General features: G+C 33.0%; 3 protein-coding genes across 5 annotated transcripts; 1 reads left to right on the top strand and 2 right to left on the bottom strand.

Annotated features, from left to right (window-relative positions):
- Nucleotides 1-1911: 1911 nt before the first annotated feature.
- On the bottom strand, nt 1912-15333 carry LOC129949601 (AP-2 complex subunit alpha). Of its 3 annotated transcripts, none has more exons than XM_056061161.1 (11): nt 14819-15333; nt 11183-11364; nt 7449-7660; nt 7178-7371; nt 6453-7116; nt 6208-6395; nt 5514-6134; nt 5152-5446; nt 4809-5092; nt 4527-4731; nt 1912-3437 (listed from the first exon to the last, which is right to left on the bottom strand). In XM_056061161.1, exons 2-11 carry the CDS (start codon nt 11244-11246, stop codon nt 3360-3362), a joined length of 2805 nt encoding a protein of 934 aa, XP_055917136.1. In that variant the 5' UTR covers nt 11247-11364; nt 14819-15333; the 3' UTR covers nt 1912-3359. The 3 variants fall into 3 exon arrangements, with proteins under 3 accessions (XP_055917136.1, XP_055917137.1, XP_055917138.1); XM_056061162.1 differs by having other exon boundaries at nt 14874-15333; XM_056061163.1 differs by lacking the exon at nt 14819-15333 and adding an exon at nt 14630-14761.
- A 3744-nt stretch (nt 15334-19077) lies between these two features.
- Nucleotides 19078-20139, top strand: LOC129950883 (ribonuclease H2 subunit A). Its single transcript, XM_056062811.1, has one exon. The coding sequence runs from the start codon at nt 19160-19162 to the stop codon at nt 20108-20110; it is 951 nt and encodes a 316-aa protein (XP_055918786.1). The 5' UTR covers nt 19078-19159; the 3' UTR covers nt 20111-20139.
- Nucleotides 20140-20213: 74 nt separating this feature from the next.
- Nucleotides 20214-22477, bottom strand: LOC129950882 (F-box-like/WD repeat-containing protein TBL1XR1-B). Its single transcript, XM_056062810.1, has 4 exons — nt 22246-22477; nt 21325-22157; nt 20928-21272; nt 20214-20870 (listed from the first exon to the last, which is right to left on the bottom strand). Exons 1-4 carry the CDS (start codon nt 22301-22303, stop codon nt 20370-20372), a joined length of 1737 nt encoding a protein of 578 aa, XP_055918785.1. The 5' UTR covers nt 22304-22477; the 3' UTR covers nt 20214-20369.
- Between the last annotated feature and the right edge of the window lie 44 nt (nt 22478-22521).

Here is a 22521-nt window from a genome sequence, read left to right as displayed (position 1 = left end):
CTTTTTTAGCTCTGAACAGATCACGGAACTGTGAACAAAAAAAAAAATGTTTTTTCTTTATCTAATAATGTCACATCTGATCTACCTCAGAGATTGATCAATTTCTATGGACAAGGGTCTTACATTAGGAAATTTTGGATTGCAATACAAAGAAACTCTTTAAATTGATTTATTGTTGGTGTTCTTTCTTGGAGCTTTTTGTCAAATTGATACACCTAAGAAGCAAGCTAGAGCTACAAGGCACTTTTAAAACAGACTGTCATATTTTCCAAGTCATCTTTTTTCCTAAAAAAAACACATTTGTGATCGAAAAGCTTACTTTGAAAATATAATCGGAAAAAAGTGTAAATTTAATTTAAAACATACATTTTGAACATAAAATCTTAAGAGAAAATCAAAGTTTTGACATTTCTAGTTGAAAAAGATTAGTTTTTCCAATTTAAAACCTAAACAATAAGACTGGAAGAGTTTGAATGAGTTTGTTTAAAAAAATGTATCTTATTATGCATGTCATAAATATGATTTTAAAATTTTGCAGTTTATTTAAAATTTCATTGCTGTCAGGTGCAGATGACATAAGGGGCTTGAAAGTTAGGCAAGTTTCTACTGATTGGCCAGCTGCCAAAAAATTACCTTCCAATTAAGGGAACTTTAATGGAAAATTGACTTTAAAGTTAGTCAAGACAAATTTCCCTAACTATTAAGTCAAGTCTACTTCTGTCAAAATGACAGTTGATAATGTTTTTTCATTCAACTGAAAGCTGAATTTTATTACTCTATGATTTGTTTATTTTCTGCATAACTTTATTTAATGCTTTCTGTAACAGGGTTTCTTGTCAATTTCGAAAAGAAATAACTAATATTCCTTTACAATACAAATTACAAATCGTGGTGGACTTGTAGCTTGCCTGAGGAGTGTTTTGAAGACAGTAATTTTGTTAGTACTTATTTACTTTGAACTTAATGTTGAGATCAGCGAAATAAATTTCATTACGCTTGAAAAACTAACTAGTTGCCCTGGTCAAAATGTATGTTTAAAGAATGAAATTGACTGCAAATGAAGTCCCTTATGTTGGCTGAACCTACCCATTATTAAAATAAATTAAGATGGACTTCATTGAGATCAGTTCGATAGTAAAAATAAGACTTGGATTTTGAGTAACAAACACGGAAAATGTAACGAAGTCGCATAAGTCTCAAAAATTTAACGTCATTTTGATTTATTTTCTATTATTTTAGAACTTTAATATTCATATTCTTTTTGATAATTAGACACTGTGTGGTCCTTCAAGCAGATTTGCAGATTTCCCATGTTGGGGACAGACAACAGACTAATGCTGGGCAGAGACAGAGGCCCGTGTAAGCATTTACGAGTCAGGGTTGCGGGTTCATGAGGGGCTGGATAAGTTCCTCCTCTAGAATGACAGACAATGAGACATATTTAGGCACTGAAATATTCGTACATTGCATTGGGTGTCCATACTCATTTCCATATTTATATTCATATTCATATTCATATTCATATTCATATTCATATTCATATTCATATTCATATTCATATTCATATTCATATTCATATTCATATTCATATTCATATTCATATTCATATTCATATTCATATTCATATTCATATTCATATTCATATGCGAAAAAATATAAAATGATACTGATTCGACCAAAAAAGAATATCGTAAAAAGTAACGATAAGAGGGAGTTTATTCGAGGTTTTCTTAATTCGTAATACAAAAAGAAAAAACTAATTACGCTTAACTTAAACCAAAGAGAAACCCAATGGCTTTACGTTTGTAGAAAAGTCATCCCGAACCTAGATAGACACTGAACATAAAACACGATAAATATCCCAACAAAAATTACATACACTGAAAAGTTTTAGGAAAAATAAAAATACACTTTTTCAACAGATTATTCAATAATTTTTCCCTTTATTTCAATCAAATTGTATTTATAATCGCTTTCAAGTAAATTGTTGGTTTTATTATTCTCATTTTAATTGTTTTTTTTTTGTTTTATATTTCTCTAAATAATTACATCTTCTGTCTGTCTGTAAATACACTTTGGCGAAGTGAGCAACAAACAGATTTTAGCAAATTATGTATGCTTTTTGATGCTTACATAAACTTTCATTCTATTAATTAATTAATTTATATAAGTTCACCTTAATCTGGTTTTTGTTGTATTTTGTGTAGTGTAGTCACGTTTTGTTTTTGTTTTAAAGTTCTAAAATTAATATTGATTATTTTTTTTATTTATTTTATTAATAAACTTTGTAATTACAATATGTATATTTTTTTCGTATGTTATATTATGTAATAACGTTTATAGATTTATGTAGTTTTTTTTAAATTTAATTTTTGTTCTTTGTTGTTGAGAAGAAAGGTCCATAAATGTATAATACTATTCAATAAAATGTCATTTGTTTTATAAGTATATATATATAATATTTATGTGAATACATGAACTTTCGACATGTATTAATAAATAATTTTTTTCAAAATATATTTATAACATAGTTAACGCATGATTTTTAGTTTTTTTTTCTTTGAAATATATAAAATAATAAAAGAAACAACAAAAAGTTTTGCTTAAAATAGTAACGTTTAACGACTTTTATTTTACTTTTTTTTGTTTTGTTTTTATAAATCTATTGCAGTGAATAATACAGTACAATGTAATAATAGAGCGAAATAATACATTAATAGTGAAATATTTTGTTTTTAATTAAATTGTTTTTAATCAATATGAAATTTTGTTTAACAAGAATGAGAGTTTTTTTTTACTTTATATAATTTTTGTTTATATTAATTTATAATATAGTATTTTTTTAATCAATAAAACATAACATATTCTTTTCTTTTTTGCTACAACGTTTATTATTACTAAATATATTTATTTATATGTTTATTTTATATTATATATATCTATATTTGTTTCACTTTTAATAATTTCATCAGTTATACTTCTTTCTACTTTATATGTATACCATACCTTCATTTATATTTGTTTGTTTTTGTTTTTATAGTAAATTGTATTATCTAGTATAATAATCATAATAATTCCTATGCAAAGTTTATTGTTACAATGTAACAGATTATATTTATTTTTAAAAAATAAAATGGAATTGTTTTTTTTTTTTAGTGTGACCATGGAACAGAGGAAAATATGGCTTGAAGAGAAGTGCTGTATAATAAGAGAGAAGTGTGTAGTAGAGGGAAAGGTGTTTCCTTTGCATTTTTGCTGTGTTCGAGAGAATTTTGTATATATTTGTTTTCTTTTATTTTAATTATATTTTATTTTATGAAACTTTTAGTTTAAATTTCGTTCTAATCAAACAGAAAAGCTTAAAATTGGTCAGCGAGAAGATCGCAGATTTCGCGGGTAACGGTATCCTTGCTGGCTCGAATGGTCAATCGGAACATCTGAAAGATAAACAAATGTTTTTGGTTTTTAAAATTTCACAATGTACAACACAAATGTGTAAATGAAACTACTATGGTAATTAAGTAAATAACTAATAATCGTATGAGAGATAAGAAAAGTAGGCAATTTTTAAAAAGTTAATGTTAAAGTGATGGAAAAGCACACAATCTTTAGTTGTTCTAATCTAATAATTCAATACTAGCGGACCCGGAAACTTTCTCTCGACTTATTCTAATGAAATCGAGGTCAGTAGAGAACGAATAATGAACAATGTTTTTCGATTAATTTTCTATTGCAAAAAAAAAACAATCAACACGCAACAAATGTATCAATTGTATTCTCAGAATTTAAACGAATAGGGTTTGAGTTGGTAAACGTAGAACGATTTCCAAGGTCATTAAATCTTGTAATAAAATACAAAATTTCGTCGATTTCGTTTAGTGTTAGTTTTTTCCTATTGAAAAGGCATTCCCGAACAATTACACATAAAATTAGTTAACCCAGGATAACCGAAAATGATCAGTCTCGAAATTAAGGTTAAACTGGTTTGGATTAAAAGATTTTGCTGGCTGAAAAACTTATACACTTTGACTAGTTTTTTGCGTGTGGTATGACAAAAATAAACATTCATGTAGTGCGATTGAAAAAAGAATATAATGTACTTAACATTTCGACAGAAGTTGGACTTAACGCTAAACTGATGAGCATTTCTAAAATGTTACTCTTCAAAACAAGACCCACATATTTTGCCTAATCTTAGAGTTTAATAGGTAAATATATTTCTTAGTAAATTGAAAATTTAATTTTCTGAAGATTGACACTTGCCCAATAATTATTTTAAGGGATGCATTAGAATGCTATCCAGACATAACACCCTCTTCAATCGCCTTTCAAGCATTGTTAATAATCCAAAGGAAAGGACAGACTACTATCAATTAATTCTTCGCGTATTACAACTTTTGTCTTAATTATCAATAAAATTTAATATTGTTAGCCTACTTTATACAATGAAGTTATTTACGGAATAAAAATAAACAAAAATAATTAAAATATCAATATTTGTAAAACACAATGTAACTCACACTCACCTGCGCTTGTTTATTCGGTTCTAATCGCAATAAACATCCAACTTGTTGTGTTTGCGTATGAATTATGCCCGCACAAACCATATTATCTGGATTTGGATCCACACTTGTTAGCAATTGCATACCGAAGCCCATTAATTTATTTCTGGCTCCTTGCAAATCTAAAGGAATTTGTGCCTTGAAGACTTTTTGTGCCCTCTGTTGTTCTCTATTAAAACAACATTAAAATAAATAAATTAAATCAATTGTTTTTTTTACGCCATATATAGAGATAGTGATAATTACCCTCCTAAATTTTTCCATCGAGCAAAGAAAGATTCTGCATTCATTTCGGTTGGTTCAAAGAATTTATTTACAGTCAGGGGCAATTGAACACTAAATTTTTGTTGTACACCATTATAACGGAATGTCACTTCGATTGTAGGCGCATCGCTATAGTCTTCTATGCATTCGGCTGTTAAGAGCTGTTGTATCTGTGCACCAGCTTCGAGTGTTGGTTCGACTGGTTTCATTTGAACGTTAAGCTTGAGCGCATTCTCAGCCGACCATTGCAACACAGGTGTAAAGTTCTATCAATAAATAGTAAGTAATATAATAATGATCAATTTCTCATAAAGTTCTCACTTACTGTTAATGGAATTTGAGTCTTATTGCCATAGAACAAGCCAAGGCGACCAAGATTCTGTCGAAACTCACTCTTGACACCAATTTGTATCAAATCGTTCTCATAAAGTACACCATTGTTCTTGAAGAGGAACTTCTTAGAATTATAGATCGCTGTACTGTTTGTTGTTGAATTCGATCCATAGATATCGCCCAGAACATCGATGAGTGTGCCACCGGTAGAATTGTTGTTGGTTGTTGCCGATGGAGGTGTACTTAAGCCAAGGAGGTCTGCATTTGAATTTGTGTTATTGGTCACCCTGAACGTACGAACAAAATTATTAATATTATTTTTTAAATAGATTTTGCACGCATGATGATTCTTACTTATGATTTACGTGTACATTATTGAGGGATGCTGGTGCTGGGCTCTTTGATTCTCGAATTTCATTCTCCGGCACACGACCAGGCTTTTTCTTTTTGAGCACATTCAGAATTGAACTCTCCCTTTCGGGAAACGATGGCATCTCTTCGAGTACGGTGGCCAGAACATCGGTGGACGCAACAATACTCAATTGTAGGTATTCACTAGCGCGTTGCTGGAGCTCAGCATCAGCCGAACGCAAATTACTATGCTGACGGAATACCTCTTGTATATTGGTACGGATCTCGGGGAAAAGATTAATGAACTTAATGTAAGTGGATAGGAGTAAAGCTCGTGTCATCGGAGAACAAAGATGATATTTTGAATGAAGAAGTTTAAACTGAACTATAGGCGCTGAGCGAGAATCACCGGCAATTAAATTACCAAATTCACCCAAAATATAACCACCAACTTTGACCATGTTTTCGTGGCATGCTGGTGCTTGTAGAGCTTCGAATACTGTTTTGGCAGCATATCCCTGTACTTCTTCGCGATTAATAACAATCTGAATAACGCGATACCAGACTTCTTCAGAAACATAGTCACCAGCTATACGAATGAGATTAAGAATCACATCAACGTACCTGTCAATGAAAGAAGTAAACAAAAACATGTGTCATAAGAATAGATATGGACTTTAATTTAAAAAAAAACTACCATGTGTAATCTGTGGCATATTTTTCAGCCAAAATTGCCACTTTTAGCACCATCTCCTCACGAATTGAGTAATCAGCTGTTTCCAAGTAGTTGAGCATTTCTTGAACAATTTCTTCCGCATTGGTACGATCGCACATAGCATAGAGTAAGTCTACAGCCTGTTGACGAACTGATACATCTTTTTCCATCTATTGAATGAAACATCATATCTTTTTGTGAAAGAATTTAAATTTAAAAGAATTTACCTTCATGGATAAAATTACAACTTCTTGATGTTTCTTGACTTCTTCATGAGAAAACTCTGATGTTGCTAGATGACACATAGATTCCAATGCTAAATACCGCAAATTCGTTTCGCGGTTGCTCAAAAACTGTCCCAATTGATTACAAGCACGCACCAATAAATTCGGTTCACTATCGCTGTGTATGATCAGATTGATTGCCTCGAAGAGGACAGCATTCTTAGCATTAGAATGCTGCACCTTCTTGCTCTTTGGTGGTTCTTGGGCTTTATTCAAGATTGTTTCGAGTGTTTCACTTAGGCGCGCACGAACACCTGGTTCTTCAGTCACTGGATTGTAATTTTGCAATAAACGCAACAGCTTCACTGACAACCACGGAGCTGGTACAAAGTAATAAGTGTAATCTTGGAGATCAGTGTAGCTAGCAGTGACGATACGCGACAAACGTGAAACAGCCAAATTTACACATCCCTTGTATTCATCGGGATTTCGTTTTACAAGTGCATCGATCAACGATGTAGCCGCTGTTACAACACCCATATGCTGATCATTGAGTAAGTGAATAATTCTCGATGTCCATTCACCGCCTGGAATAATATCAGGGCTTGATCTAAAGAGACGCAATAAGCAAAGTGCTGCCGATTGCTTTACAACATCCATTGTATCCCTTTAAAAATAAGAGACAAATTAATAAAATTCCATACAAAATATTGAGTGAAGTTATTTACCCCGATACCAATAGCTTTGGAATTTCATTTGAGAACGATTCAGCCATATCACGGCTGCCGATATTCGCAATGCATTGTAATGCCAAATTAACATGAACCGGATTTCTAGATTGTAAATCATTTTTTATAGATTGAATAATCAAACGTATAAGATCGCTGTTTGTATTAACAAGAACCGAAATAAACAGATATCCCTGTAATGTGAAAATAACATATTTTTAAAACAATTTGTACAATTTTTAAGGTTGGTGAAAAAACAAAAAAAACTTACAATCTGTTTTTCTGAGTATTTATTCGAAGACAATAAATTAACAGCTTCCATGTGCCCAAAATCGATGTCATGACCAAGTAAGAAAATAAATAGCAGCTTACAGACATACTTCTTTTTCTGATAGCCATCGAGAGTTTTGTCTCCTTTGAATTTGCTTCTGATGTTAGCGAGTTCCTTGTTTATTCGCTTCACTTCAGCTTCTTTACTTTTACCTGAAAATACATAAAAAAAACAGTGAGATTTTAAATAAAAGGCACATAAACGTTTTCAATAATAACAAACCCACAAAGGTATGTAGCTTACCTAAAATGATAACAGACCTTGATAAGTTATTAAAATATTAGCCTTAACTCAGTCTTTGTAGTAATTAAATTCTTTTGAGAATCCCCAAAAGTTTCATAGGTGCCAAGAATTACATGGCTTACGCATCTTTCACGATTTCTGATTTTCGTGGATATATTTCTTTTCGAAATTCTCCAAATTAAAATATTCTCATCTATTTTTGGAGTTTTATTTTCTTTTGAATGAGAATTGTAATACGAAATAATAATGCACAAAATTGTCTCTCCACGATAATAATTCCAAACAAAATTAAATTACAGAAATAGAAATAAATTGTTTAATTCGATAAGCGCAAATGCAAACACAATAGGTGGCTGCTCTCTCTACACAAACTAACTCATGTGGAATTGTTCTTTAAATACGAAATAAGTGACAACTGTTGGTTGGTACGTTGGTTAGTTTTTATTTTTTGTTTGAAGTGGCGCTCGGCATAGTGAGTAATCAAAATGAAAAAAAAATCCCTTAAAGAACACGATTAAGAAGATTTATGTTAATAGAATATCGGATGTAATAATTAAGCTTGTTCATCAATATAATATTGTGTTATTTTGCCTATATACATATTGACATAAGTATAATGGCAGTAATAAGTTTGATATTCTAATAATAGCTCAATGAGTGAAAGTTCAAGTTTTTGCACTTTACAAGTGTGATACAAAGCAATTAAAACTTAAGTCTAATATCCATATTGCATACTTATCAATTAAATTAACTAACATACGAATATTGTTTATTATAATTTTTTGTAAAGCACGAAACAGCTGTTGATCTTAAAAAGTATTACTTTAACGCTTCAATATTTAAGATTAGAAGTACAATATTATAGACCAGGTGAATATAAGTTATGCCTTTCAAAGACCACAACTTGGCTGATTTCTCATAGACACTTGGTCGCATACCAGTAAATAATTTCAATGAACTGCTTTGCAGAAGTTGAACGTTCTGGAATAGTTAAATTGTCAAAAATGTTGAATTTAGAACAGTATCCACGTGAGAATGTCTATTGCATTGCGAAAACAGTCACTCTTTGGTGTTGATCTTGGACTGGCGACGAACTATACATTTTTTGGCCTGAATTGGATAATATGGGCACCAACGGCACATGATTGCCACTAAATGCCAAAGACCTCACGCCACATTGGAAATTCGGTACATACTTGTTCTTTCTAGGCATCGTTAACTCGCGTCACACACGGCTACCAAGATCATAAGATTGATCTGCATAACAATTATTGTGTGAAGTTTCAAAGACAAAAAGCTCATCCGCCAAATGCCAAATTCAGTCTGATTTATGCGCCAGAAATAACAAAATTTGAGCTGTTGTAAAGATTTGAACGAAGACTAAATTTCGAAAAAGGAACCCACTAAACTGCACCAACTGTAAAGGAATTAGTCTCATAAATATTGCGCTGATGGATAAAGGTTGGTAACAACTTTACCACATCTTTTGAAGTAAAAATAGGTTTAGACAAGTTTAGATGCGGCCTCGAAAGAATAGTGCAGAGCTCCAATGTCAACACTAGAGATACAATTTTTGAAAAGTCTATCCAATTACTCGCGGTTAATGAGGTAAAAAAAGCGCATTTTGTTACCAAGTCAGGACCTTCAACATCGACGTATCAGTCAAAACGCCAACATCGACTGATTTAACTTTTAGGTAGTTAAGGTCTAACAAATTAGAGCTAGAGAAAACAATGGAGTAGCAAAACCCTTATCGAACAACGAAAGTGTGTCTATGTCACCTATGTCCGGCTATACAATGCAAAAGCATGGACCATGTAAAAAGTCGATGAAACCACCTTGGGTTATTTCGAGAGAAACGTTCTACGGTCCCATATACGTATTCGGCTAGTGTAGGAGAAGATGGAACGACAAGCCAGCTGTACAGACTGTACATAAAGTATGTACTTAGTTAAGAGGATAAAAAGAATTTGAAATCGCTGGGTCACGTAAATTGCCTGGAAAACAACTCTTCGTCCCAGAAAGTCTTCGAAATCAACTTATAGGACAGTGCAGTAAAATCAAACTCCGGATCAGGTGGAGCAAGTCAATATAATAGAAGTTTTCAACTCTCCACAAAAAAAATCCTTAACTTGGAACAAATTATTCCAGCTTTAAATTGTTAAAAGATAAGGTATAAAACGCACAGTTTAATACAAAACGGAAAAAAAAAACTTATAAAGGCCAATCTAAAAAGAGGGTGAAGAAAATTATGCCGAAGAAGAAGAACCCTGTTTTAATTATATTAACACCCTTTTTTTAGAGTAGAGTAGAACACTCAATGATTCTGATTATTCACACAACATTATACTGCTGCACAAAGCAACACAACACAACCCAACACACAAAACAAAAACTCTTGTCAAGAGGAGCTGTGTCTTTTAGTTAAGCTTTTAGCACATAATATGACATTATTCTTATATATAGTTATTACTAGGTATAGAGAGTATGAATTGTGCATCCTGTGTATGATGTTGGATATTAATAGGTGACATAGTAGTCTGATTTTCATAAAAATGGAAGTTGTTCTTTTAACGTCATGAGAGAATGAGGGAAATTTTTTAAACTTGAAAAACAGGAAAATAAGATTACAATGACATCTCAGTGCGTTTTGGGGTGGAAATTGGATTATATTTAAATCTTTACAAACGACTGCATTGGTTTTTTTCTTATCTCTATTTTGAAATGTTTGCTTTTTTGCACGTACATACATTTGAACATAATAATTATTATATTCAAGCTAAATGCAAGTTGACATTAAATGCAATAACAAAGCGATAACATGTTTAAAATAATTCTAAAAATAGAATACCTACATTCAGAACAAATTTCAAAGTCAGGTTTTAAATTTGAAGGAATGTTTTTATTACTACTTTATTTATCACAGAGAACAACCATGAACAACAAAATTTAGATACTTTAAATAAATGATTGACATGATTTCGATAGACTTTAAAAGATAAACACAAAAAACCACCCCTTAATAAAACGATAATTAAAATGTCGATATTTACAATTTAATCATATCTACGTAGAAGTCTACCATTTGTGTATATCGCGCATCGTATCGACTATACTCATACAGAAACATCGTCTACCAAGACCTAAAGAGAGTTCCAATTAATGAAGAAAATATCTTTTATAGGACTGCCAAGTCAAGCAGCCAAAAAATATTTTACGAGAGGGAGTTTTTTTCGTTATATATTTTTCCCTACGTTTAATAAATTATTACATCGATGTGAATAAGTTTCTTTGACCCTGCTTCTGCCTCAGTTGCTAATGGAGCAATAAAATTGTGCGTGCAATGACATTCGTTCTTGCCATCAATCAATTAAAAAACATGTGAAAGATATGAATTGTTAAAAATAAAATGTAATTATTATTATACTTACAATTCCGTATGTCTGATATGAAGACAGCGAGTCCTCGCATTCCATCACCTCTTACAGGTGCCATTGTTGATGATTTTTTGCCTCGTAGATTCACGTTTAGTTTTTATTTTAATCCCTTATTGTAAGAATATTTAAATTCAAACACCTAATTCAAGTGTTTTATTTTCAATAGAAAACACCACCTGTAAAACAAAAGTTAAAATTATTGTCAAACTTAAACTCTTTGCATCATTGGTTTGATGTAAAGGGAAACTTTTTAGACATCATTTAGAACAACTACTTTTTGCAGTTAACTTTTCATCTGATTGGATTGAAGTGAATTGGAGAGAAGATTTTTTATGAGTTTGCTCGTTTATAGATGATAGTTCATAAATTAATGCATGTTCACAGTTACAGCACAGTTATGAGATTTGTATATTCCCTTTCCTTACTCTGCACAATTGGTGACTTTTTAACGACTCGATGACCCGAGGCAACATACGAGTATATACAATTTTTAAGATGAAACTTTTTCTACTTTATTTAAACATATTTATACGAACATAAAAGTATATGTAAAGAGCATGCTGTACAGCTACTCAAAAAAAAATATATTGTAGGTACAATTGAAATTGAGATTTTTTGTAGGCCACAAAAATTGTTGAATACAAAAGGCGTTTACATAAAAGGACGGAGAGGATAAAACCAGATAGCATGACTTCAAAATATACCAAAACGATATAGTTCAACCAACGAACCAACCAACGACTACGAATGGGATTACAACAGAGATGAAAATTTATATTACTGATGGTATGCAGTAATAGAAAACTATTACGTAAATATTGCCTAAGCATTCAAAAATAATGAGTAAGAAAAATGGTTTTGAATTTTATGTTATGAGAAAAACTGTGAGTTAACGAAAACTTAATTTTTTCGTGAATCTTGGAATGGGGTGAATGATTTTTAAAGGAAATATAACTATTGGTAGTAAGTGGTCTAATTCGATTCTTTCGTAAAGTGGAACATGTACATAAGTTAGACTAATAAATGGTCGGTTCTTGATTCTACATGGATCCTAATCTTTGAACTATTTGAATTTAATAACAAAGCGTTTAAGACAATAAGTAATAGGAATTTATCAGATCACCCTTTTCGATAGGGCAGGACATGAACATAGAAGTTAAGAAACAACTGACTCCCCATTATTGCAAAAATCAAACCTATTAGGCAGTGTAAGGACAGAGCGTTTAGTATCAAAAATTTCCGGAGAAAATTGTCCATGTTTCAATTCGACAATACGAACCTATCACCTATGAATGTATGGAGTGTTGTGAATTGAATTAAAGCTCAGCTTTTTCCAACTCACAGAACAAACCTTGCATTAAGATACTTAATAAAGCATTAAATATGTGTGATAGATACGAAATCCTCTTTAATCGAAAATATCGTTCTAAATTGTTTGGGTTATAGAAAAAATAATCATTCCAGATTAATTCTATTTCTAGCAATAGTAAAATGCGAAGTAGACATCCGGATTTAGGATATACGTAGATACTGTAGTTTTTTCTCATAAGTTACATTTTTCTTAGATTTTAGCAACTGTGACTGTTTTCTTAGGTCAGTATCTTTTAAAAAAGAATTTATTTTCTTTTTTTTACAGCGATGATTTGTATAGGTACTATCTTTTCATTGGAAGATATTTTTGTGTTAGTCTTTTTTATTATTTTTACTTTTTTAGCTGTCTTATAAGTTTTTCAATAAGGAACTCAGTCGCTAACGGTAAAATAAAACTCGCTTATATGGGAGAGTGCTCAATAATGTTGGTGCCGGTACTTAAATATTTTCTTAAGTTTTATTTTTATGTAATATACCTACACAGATTGAGTTGTTATTACAATTTTTTTAATAGAAAGCATATTTTTTAAATGCTTGCTTTTATGTTTTGACTGTCTTTTTTTGTCTGATTAAATGCTGGTCGCCTCCTCCGCATTCTTCACAAAATTTGTAGGTATAATACGTATGCTTTTTCTTGTATGTTTTGTCTTTATGCCAAAACTAACTAACTTATGTTTCAAGTTATATTTGCATATATACTTACATAAAGTACCTATTCTAACTTCCGAGTTTTTATAATACATATGTATATAACTAGGTACCAATATACCAGAGTAAATCAAGTTTTGTTTTAAAAATATGACTGATTAAATAGCTAGATATACGTAAATCGGCAACAAATCGTGACTAAGATTCTTAACTTGCCAACAATGCAATTATTTAGGTACCTACATATCAAAATATCTATAAGATACTTTCGAATATCAAAACATGTTCGTAAGTAGACATCTTACCTACCTAGAAATATTAATAGCTTTATTAAATCGATTTTAACGCATCCAAACACAATTCATAGGTAGTCAGCCACTCTCGAACTTGTTACATATTATACCACAAAATTAAATGATTTTTTTTTTAATCCATGACCTTTGCCAGGTTCCCACACAACGAACTTTGACTTATTACCTATAACAATGACATTCCCAACATATACGAATAAGTTCCCATATATTTTGCAAACACATACGTTTGGCCTGTCGGCATTTTAATATTTCGACATAAGTTCAATGCTTTTTAATCAATTGAACATTTGCTTGAGTCACTGTCTTGCAAAATTAATTTAACAAAACTAAGATGAAGAAAAAACGACTTCATTTGGAAGAGAAGACAACAAGCAGTGATAAAAATGCTATTGCTGTTTTTTTTTTTCTACTTTACTTGACCTTTTACTTTGTGTTTTTTCTTTTTGTTGTTGTTGTTGTTGGTTGTTCATTGATATTTTATTTTTTTGGCAAAACAAAATAAGGATGAGTTAATCAACCGAACCACAAAAACAACCTTTATTTTCAGTGAAGAAAAATATACATAAGAGATATAGAAAAAAAAATATAGAAACTATCACCACCTCCCCTTTTTTTGATAATCTCAGGAAATGGTTTCCCCTTTTTTAGTGCGAGTTTCCAAAACGTTTTATCGCTATTTTTTGCAGCACTACACACCACAAATCCACAATCTTCAACCATTATTTTATAAGGTTCTTCTCATAACATAATTCCCTTTATTTATTTAATAAAGAAAAGAAAAAAAGGAAAAATCGTTTTGAATGACTTCGATGGTGCTGGTGCAGATGAATTCATAAAAAATAAGAAATTCCCTCACATTCCGCCCCCACTTTTTCTATACATTTATTTATTTTTTCGTGTATTTCTAATAGGAGTAAGTACTCAGAGCTCAGAGGAGCAATAATTTTTGTCATTTTCTGTTTCTTTATGATGACTCCACAACTCCAATCCAATCCGATGTTGTGCAAACTCTTGTTGGCATAAAAAAAAAGTTTTCCGTGCAAGTTTGTTTTTTGAACAATATTCTTTTATTCTTGTTGAAATTTTAAATTATTATGTGAAACATCACCGGCTTTTTAATACACGTCACTTATAAAAAGTTAAAGAATTTAAGTAACTACATAAAAATGTGTGTATAAATCGTTGCTGTTCGCCCCGTTAATTATTCACCAGATTCAGATTTACACACTTCCACTGCAGTGCCAGTGAGTGGTGCGGAGAAAATCAATTATTATATTATTCTGTTACTCTTACTCACTTGCGAGATTCAATTGCATATACAAAATTTGTAAGACTGGATTTGCAGGACTTACAATCTTAATATTTTATAACTTATAATGAAATAAGCGATTTGATTTTGGGAAAACACTTTGATTCGGCGAAAATAAAAGAAGAATTTATATCGATTTTTGCCACTGAAATATTTTTCTTCTTCACCAATTTTTTTTTCTTTTTCTTTTTGCTTCTTGTTAAATTCTTCTCGCGGCGAACGACGACAATATCCAACCAACGACGACGACGAAAACGAACCAACTCGAAATCGCCCAACTTTCGTGTTTGACACTCCTTTGCGCTAGTGTCAGTTTTGTGCTTCTAGGTCTATCGTGTCTCTTCTGGCGAGATAATATTTGTTATCTCTTTCGTATATTTATCTTCCTTTTTTTAAATAATTTTTGTTGTGAAGGGGAGGATTTTTCGTTATTTTAACAACATCAAGTGCGTTGATATATTGGGGAAAAAGACAAACAATTTATAAATTATTAAAGAGCTGTAAATAATTAAGTTCAAATATAAATACAAATTCAATAATTTACAAGAGACCAAGTGCCGAAGAAAGAGATAGACTTTATTCGAATTCGCCATTGCAATTTTCATCGTACAGTAGGAAACATAATTGGTTGTTATAACACTGAGTACACATTACGACTTCGGCGAAATTTGATCCACTTGATTTTTTCGAGACACCAAAATCACTGTGTTAAGTAGTATTCACATGAGCGCGACCAACGAACGACGAATGAATTACAAAATGTGAGTTTATATACGTTTGAAGACATATTTCCACACAAATTCTTAACAAAACGATAGCAATATAGTTTCTATTTGATTTATGATACATACTTTTACTTTTCAATATAATATATGATTAAATTTAAGAAAACAAATTTATTCGTCGCGAAAAAAATTATAGTTGATACGAACTTTCAAACTTTATTCGCGTTCCACATAATCCACACTCGCAACGAATAAAATAATCGCGCGTACTTAACCTAAAAATTCATTCTTATTTTGGTTTCGGTGGTGAATGGTGTTCGGCTGTGGCTTCATTAGCGACAAAGTAAAAACTCTCATGTGAAAGAAACGTCAAAATCGACGAATATTCGTTCATTCGTTGGTCGTGCTCATGTGAATAGTACTTTAGGGGCCAGTTTATAGCTATTATTGAAATTGATGCGGACAATGTTTTGAATCGATATTTGATGGTGTTTCCCTTTGATTGGGAATGAAAATTATATACTGATCGAACGGAAACCACACAAAGATTTTTTTTTACAAACAAAAGTGTTATTGCATATTTATTTTTTTTTTCTAAAAATGTATTTTTCTATTTTCCGGACGGAAATTCATTTTCCTGAACAGCTGTTACTTTTATGTGTTCCAATTTCACACAATTCCAATGACAGATTTCTATCAGTAAAAATGTTTCGGTGGATTTCAATGAGGAAATTTTGTTCACTGAACGAAATTTCTAATGATAGCTAATAAACGACCTGTCAAAAAAATTGCAATATTTGTTTCAATGATCAAAACCAATTATAGCTATAAAGTAGTATTTACATGAGCGCGACCAACGAACGACGAATGAATTACAAAATGTGAGTTTATATACGTTTGAAGACATATTTCCACACAAATTCTTAACAAAACAATAGTAATATAGTTTCTATTTGATTTATGATACCTACTTTTACTTTTCAATATAATATATGATTAAATTTAAGAAAACAAATTTATTCGTCGCGAAAAAAATTAAAGTTGATACGAACTGTCAAACTTTATTCGCGTTCCACATAATCCACACTCGCAACGAATAAAATAATCGCGCATACTTAACCTAAAAAATCATTCTTATTTAGGTTTCGGTGGTGAATGGTGTTCGGCTGTGGCTTCATTCGCGACGAATTAAAAACTCTTGTGTGAAAGAAACGTCAAAATCGACGAATGTTCGTTCATTCGTTGGTCGTTGGTCGTGCTCATGTGAATAGTACTTAACTGGCTCCTTAAAGGTGTAAGGCGATTCACGGGGGCGAAAAAATAATATTTTTTTAAGATTTGTTCACAAGTACTGCAAAATAAATAGAGACTACAGATAGAGAATTGGGTTATGCTCAGGAGTAACTATTTAGAATGAATTGTTCGAAGCGATTTATATCAAAATTGAATCTGAGCAGTGTTTTGGCGTTTATAGTATATCAAATATACGATATTATTCTTGCGAACTTATAGGGGTGTGGCGCACATTAGCTTAAGTTTTTATTACATCTTTTGCATAAACAAATTTTAACGCTACCTTGAGGCTACTGCAAAACTAAAAAATAATTGACCCATGACAATAATTTATTTACAAAAATCTCATTGCTTTTTTTATGGAACATGGAGAGATTAACAGCCACTGTAAATTTGTAATTGAAATTATCTTATCAATTTTGTTTGATCATGGTATATATTAACTGATTTATTTATATTCAATGGTCCACCTCTAAAGTGGGAAATAAGGAAGTGAAATATAATCATAATTTTGAGTTGCTTGCAGTTGATCGTTTTAAAATCGAGTTAAAAGCACAGCACAGCACGCAAGATGATTGAAATTTTGAGTAGTAGAAATGTATGAATAATCTTGAAATTCTTTTTGGGACTTCGTTTTTGAAGCTAAAGTAACATAAAATTTATTTAAATTTCATACATTATATCAGTTTTTAATAATTTTAATGTTGTGTATGCATTATTATTCTATTCCCAATTTTCAGCTTACACCTTATTTCCCAAAAGTGATTAAAGCGTGTTATTTTGGTGTAAGATCAACAATTTGTGTGGACTAATCTGTTTAATACTATTAGCTTATATGAGAGACCACTGATAAACTTAAGTTTTTCAAAATTGGCTTTATTTTGCCATTTCAAAATGGATTTCCCAAATGTTGCTTTTGGTATGGAAAAATAAAAAACCTGAGTAAGCTAAATGAACCAGATAAATTCATTTTGAACTATCAAAATTTGTATGAAACATTTTTTCTGCAGATGGAAAAGATTTATCACACGAATTTGGTATGGAAAGCATAAAAAAGCAAAAATTATAAATTTAAAAAGAAAAATTACCAAAACCAAAAAAGTAAAACAAAAATGTCATGTAAAGGCGTGTCATAAGAGCGGAATTTTATAACTTAAATTCTTTTAACACCGAAATGCTGGGTTGAGTAAATGAAAAAGCATTTTAAGCTAAAAACATTGAGAAGTTGCTAAGCTTTTCAATATGGTCTTGCGCAACGTTGATTTTCTTTTAGCGAATTTTATTATTTTCTAATCTATAAAAAATAAAAATTAATTTCTTTCCTGCTCTAAAGAAGAGATTGGTTGGTAAGATTAATCTCATATTTTGAATTTGAATTTGAAAATGTTGAATATTAAAGCATCTTGGACATGAGCTACGAATTGCGAACTGTGGATTATCGCATATTTTGACTTTTCTTTCACATGAGCTTTATTTCTATTCGCAGACAGCGATGAATGGTCAATTTATAATGACCCTTTTCAACAAACAAAACAAGAGTTGTATAATTTTGAGGTTAAGTTGAGTGCGAATAATTTATTCTTTGCAGCGTGGATGGTATGTGGAACTTGAATAGAGTTTGACAGTTCGTAGCAACCACACTGCAATTCGTTACTACCAAATTGGTTTTACAAAATTGTCTTGGTTTAGAGAACAAAATGCAAATTTTATTATCCTAACCTAAGTTTCAATTGGTTTCTTATAACTTAATGTGTTTTGATTGAAACTGCCTTTTTGAAATGTGTGAAATCACGTTTGTTCGTCCATTTGTTCGCTGTCATGTGCAAGGCCCTTAACATCTGCTCGCTTTTGAAAACAAATCAGAAAAACTTCGAGCAATTTAAAGTTTCTGGCAACCAAGTTGCTCAGACTCCAGCCCCAACAATAGCAGAAAATTACAATTGTTAAGAGTAAATAAATTAGCCAATTCATCATACAAAATACTTTTATTTTGTGTAAATAGATGCATTCGTCTTTTTATGGTTTCAAAATTTATAAAAAAAATTTAGTTTTTAAGCTTCAGAATTTAATGAATTTTCATATAAAAAGTAAACCAATACCATTATTCATTTATTTCTGTCATAAATGTTTTGTCACTAGTGTACATTTTTTATATAAATTTGTGTGTGTGTGTATATAATCACTTCCCCTTAATTTTGACAAGTTGCTTTTTGTAAACAAATCGAATGGAAGGTCAAAAAATTGCACTTTTGGCGGTAAGTTTACAAAGTAGTACAAAAGTAAATTAGTTTAATTTCTTGTTCCGAGAACTATGGATGATTTAAAAATAACTTCTCTGGAATCTCTTGGACCTTTCGTAGCATCCAAAGACAATGCCAAAAATACAGTTTTTATAACGGACATTCCACAAATATGCAAAGATGAACCCTGCGTGCTGGGTGTCGATGAAGCCGGTCGCGGTCCAGTGCTTGGTCCAATGGTTTATGGAGTCGCATTCTGTCCCATTTCGAAAAAAGAAGCTCTCGTCGACTTAGGCTGCGCCGATTCCAAACAACTGACTGAAGAAAAACGTGATGTGATCTTCGATGATATGAACCAAAAAGAATTCGCCAACTCCTGCATCGGCTGGGCAGTGGAAATTATATCACCCAATATCATCTCCAACAGCATGTACCGACGGGCCAAGTGTTCACTGAACGAGGTCTCTATGAATTCTGCTATTGGCCTAATTCAGGCAGCTATTGATGCTGGGGTCAATATCGCTGAAGTCTACGTAGACACTGTCGGACCACCAGAAAAGTATCAAGATAAGTTAAAGAAACTCTTTCCTCAATTTGAAATTACAGTGGCGAAAAAAGCTGATTCCACCTATCCAATTGTATCGGCGGCTTCGATATGTGCTAAAGTAACAAGAGACCATGCTTTGAAGGTTTGGAAATTCCCCGAAGGTCTAAAACTAACATCAAAGGATTTCGGGAGTGGCTATCCAGGCGACCCAGTGACAAAGAAATTTCTTACGGAAAACATCGACATTGTATTTGGATATCCCCGTTTGGTTAGATTCAGCTGGTCAACAGCGGAGAACGCATTGGAAGGCAATTCTGTAAACGTTACATTTGACGAACCGGACAGTGAAAAACCCAAGTATGCTGGGGCACAGATTACCAAATTTTTTAAGGGTGCCACAAAAGATGGAGAAGTTAAACGAGAGCCATGTACTTTCTTCAAAGAACGTTTCTTAGATTCTGTTACTGAATTTTGATTTTAATAAATAAGTTTTTCCATGCAGTACTTTCTAATTTTTATTAATCCACCAATTCCTTGATTATCCGTTCGAAATGAAGAAAAAGAAAACACTCAAAAAATATCCAAATCTAAATTGTTAATATAATTATACCTTTAAGCAATTACATAATATTCTTTCAAGCTTTCACAAAAAAATGTTGATTTGTCCATATTTCATGCAAAACGCCCGCCTTCCCCTAATCCTATTGCAGTTCACTATCACTGCCAATTGTATCTCAAAATCTTCTCAGATCCAGAACAAAGACACTGCCATCGGAAGCACTGGCACCCACTTTTGTGCCGTTCGAATTCCAACAGACCTCAAATATTCCTCCGGTTCCTTTGTAGCTGTGAACCAATTGACCTGTTTGTGTGTTCCAAATGTGGACACATTTGTCGAAACTGCCCGAAGCCAGATGCTTTCCGTCTGGACTGAAGGCAACCGAATAGACGGGTTCGGTGTGTTTGGTCAGAGTGTGAATGCATACACCTCGTTCCACGTCCCACAAACGTACAGTGGAGTCGAATGATGCCGAGGCTAGAATCAGATTGGTGTTGGGATTCTGGGTACCCGGTCCGGTTGGAGACCATTTTATCGTATAGATTTCCTTGGAATGGGCTTGGAGATCATGCACACAAGTGTCGTTCTTCATTGACCAAACCTTTAAAGTCATATCGTCGGAGCAGGATGCCAACAGCTGACCCTGGGGATCCCATTTGATGGCATTTACTTCGTTCTAGAAAGAGAAATAAATTATGAATTCAATTAGAGACTCGGTGTGCTCTCCTCTTACAGTGTGTCCTTGGAAGGACTTGATTGGCTTCTCAACGCCCAGTTTGCAAACGTGTATACGTTGATCAGTACTGCAGGACGCAAATGACAAGTTCGATTGCCAGTCAACGTCCAGGGCGGGGGCATTGTGGAATGAAAATTGTTGGGTGCACTGGCCAGTGGCAGCGTCCCAGATGATTGTGGTTTTGTCAACACCCGCTGAGAGGATGTAGTTTCCTCGTTTGTTCCACTTCAACGCAAATATGGGACCTTTGTGTTGACCCAAAGTGGAAGCAAGAACTCCAGCAGTTGTCCAAATGCGGGCATAACCATCGTAGCTTCCAGTGGCTAACAAAGTTCCTTCGCACTAAAAAAAAAATATCATAAAAACAAGTGATACAGAAACTGATAAGACGCACATTCCAGTCCAGCGAAGTGACATCCTTGTTGCTGGGAACCTCGGCTCCTCCTTTTTGTATGCAGTGTCGCAACACCAACTGGTTGGGACTCGTTGGAGTGCCAGACATGTCCCAGATTCTCGCTGTACTATCACCGGATCCACTAGCCAGCAGATCCCGGCTGGGATTCCAAGCACAGATGAATACCTCACTCTCGTGACCACGCAGCACAGTGGCCTTTGAGGCTGGGATTTCGATGCTCTGATCCACTTCCATGGATTCAGCGGGTCCTTGTGTTGTTTGTTGTTGCTGGGCCTGTTGCTGCTGCTGTTGTTGTTGCTGTTGCTGTGGTTGAGCCTGCTGCTGCTGTTGTTGTTGTTGTTGCTGTTGAGTCTGCTGCTGTTGCTGTTGTTGCTGCTGCTGGGCTTGCTGTTGTTGCGTTGTTGTAGTCTGCGTTGTGACTGGCGTCGATGAAGTCACTGTGGGTGTGGAAGTTGTAGCAGTGGTAGTTGTTGTGGCAGCAGCTTCTTGTTCCGCGCCATTAGACGCTGCCGCTTCCGATGGAGCAGTTTCCATTTTGATCTGGGTCTCAACTTTAACTGGTTCGTTTTTCACCTCAGGCTTAACCGGTGGCTTGGGAGTCTTTATTTCTGGCATCACAGCATCAATCAGACTAAGTCCTTCGATGGGCCGTGACACATCACCCGAATCACCCACACTCCATTCAATTTCTGTGTACATAAGACCTTTCTGAAGAATTGTAAGCAAAGCCGCTGGCGGCACAAGAGCTCCATTGATGTTACTTTGAGAAATGTGCGATTCCACTCCAAAGGTAAAAGCCGAATGATGAAAACCTAAGGAAAAAAAAATTAATTATGCACGCGAGTTTGTGGCATTTCAAAGTTGGGGTTGGACTAAGGAGTGAACCACTCGGTGATGTACCTGATTCCTGGAGATAGCGATAAACAAGAAAGTTTACTTCATCGCTGGAGAAACTCATTGTGTTTTAATTTTTGTTGCCTTTAATTTTTGTTTTATGACTATATTTTCTTCTTATTGTCCCCAATATTATAAAAGATGATTAGTTAATTAAATAAAAAGCTTTTTTTCTTCTTTGTACGTCTTTTAAAGTTAGCTATTTCTTTAACCGGGGTGACATTTTATGAAGTTTGCCAGTAGTAGATTGTAATTTAGTTCAATCAGCGTCTACTTCAGATT

This window comes from Eupeodes corollae, chromosome 3 (genome assembly GCF_945859685.1).
Source record: "Eupeodes corollae chromosome 3, idEupCoro1.1, whole genome shotgun sequence".
Classification (NCBI taxonomy): Eukaryota; Metazoa; Arthropoda; class Insecta; order Diptera; family Syrphidae; genus Eupeodes; species Eupeodes corollae.
This window is presented reverse-complemented; position numbering and strand designations above follow the sequence as displayed.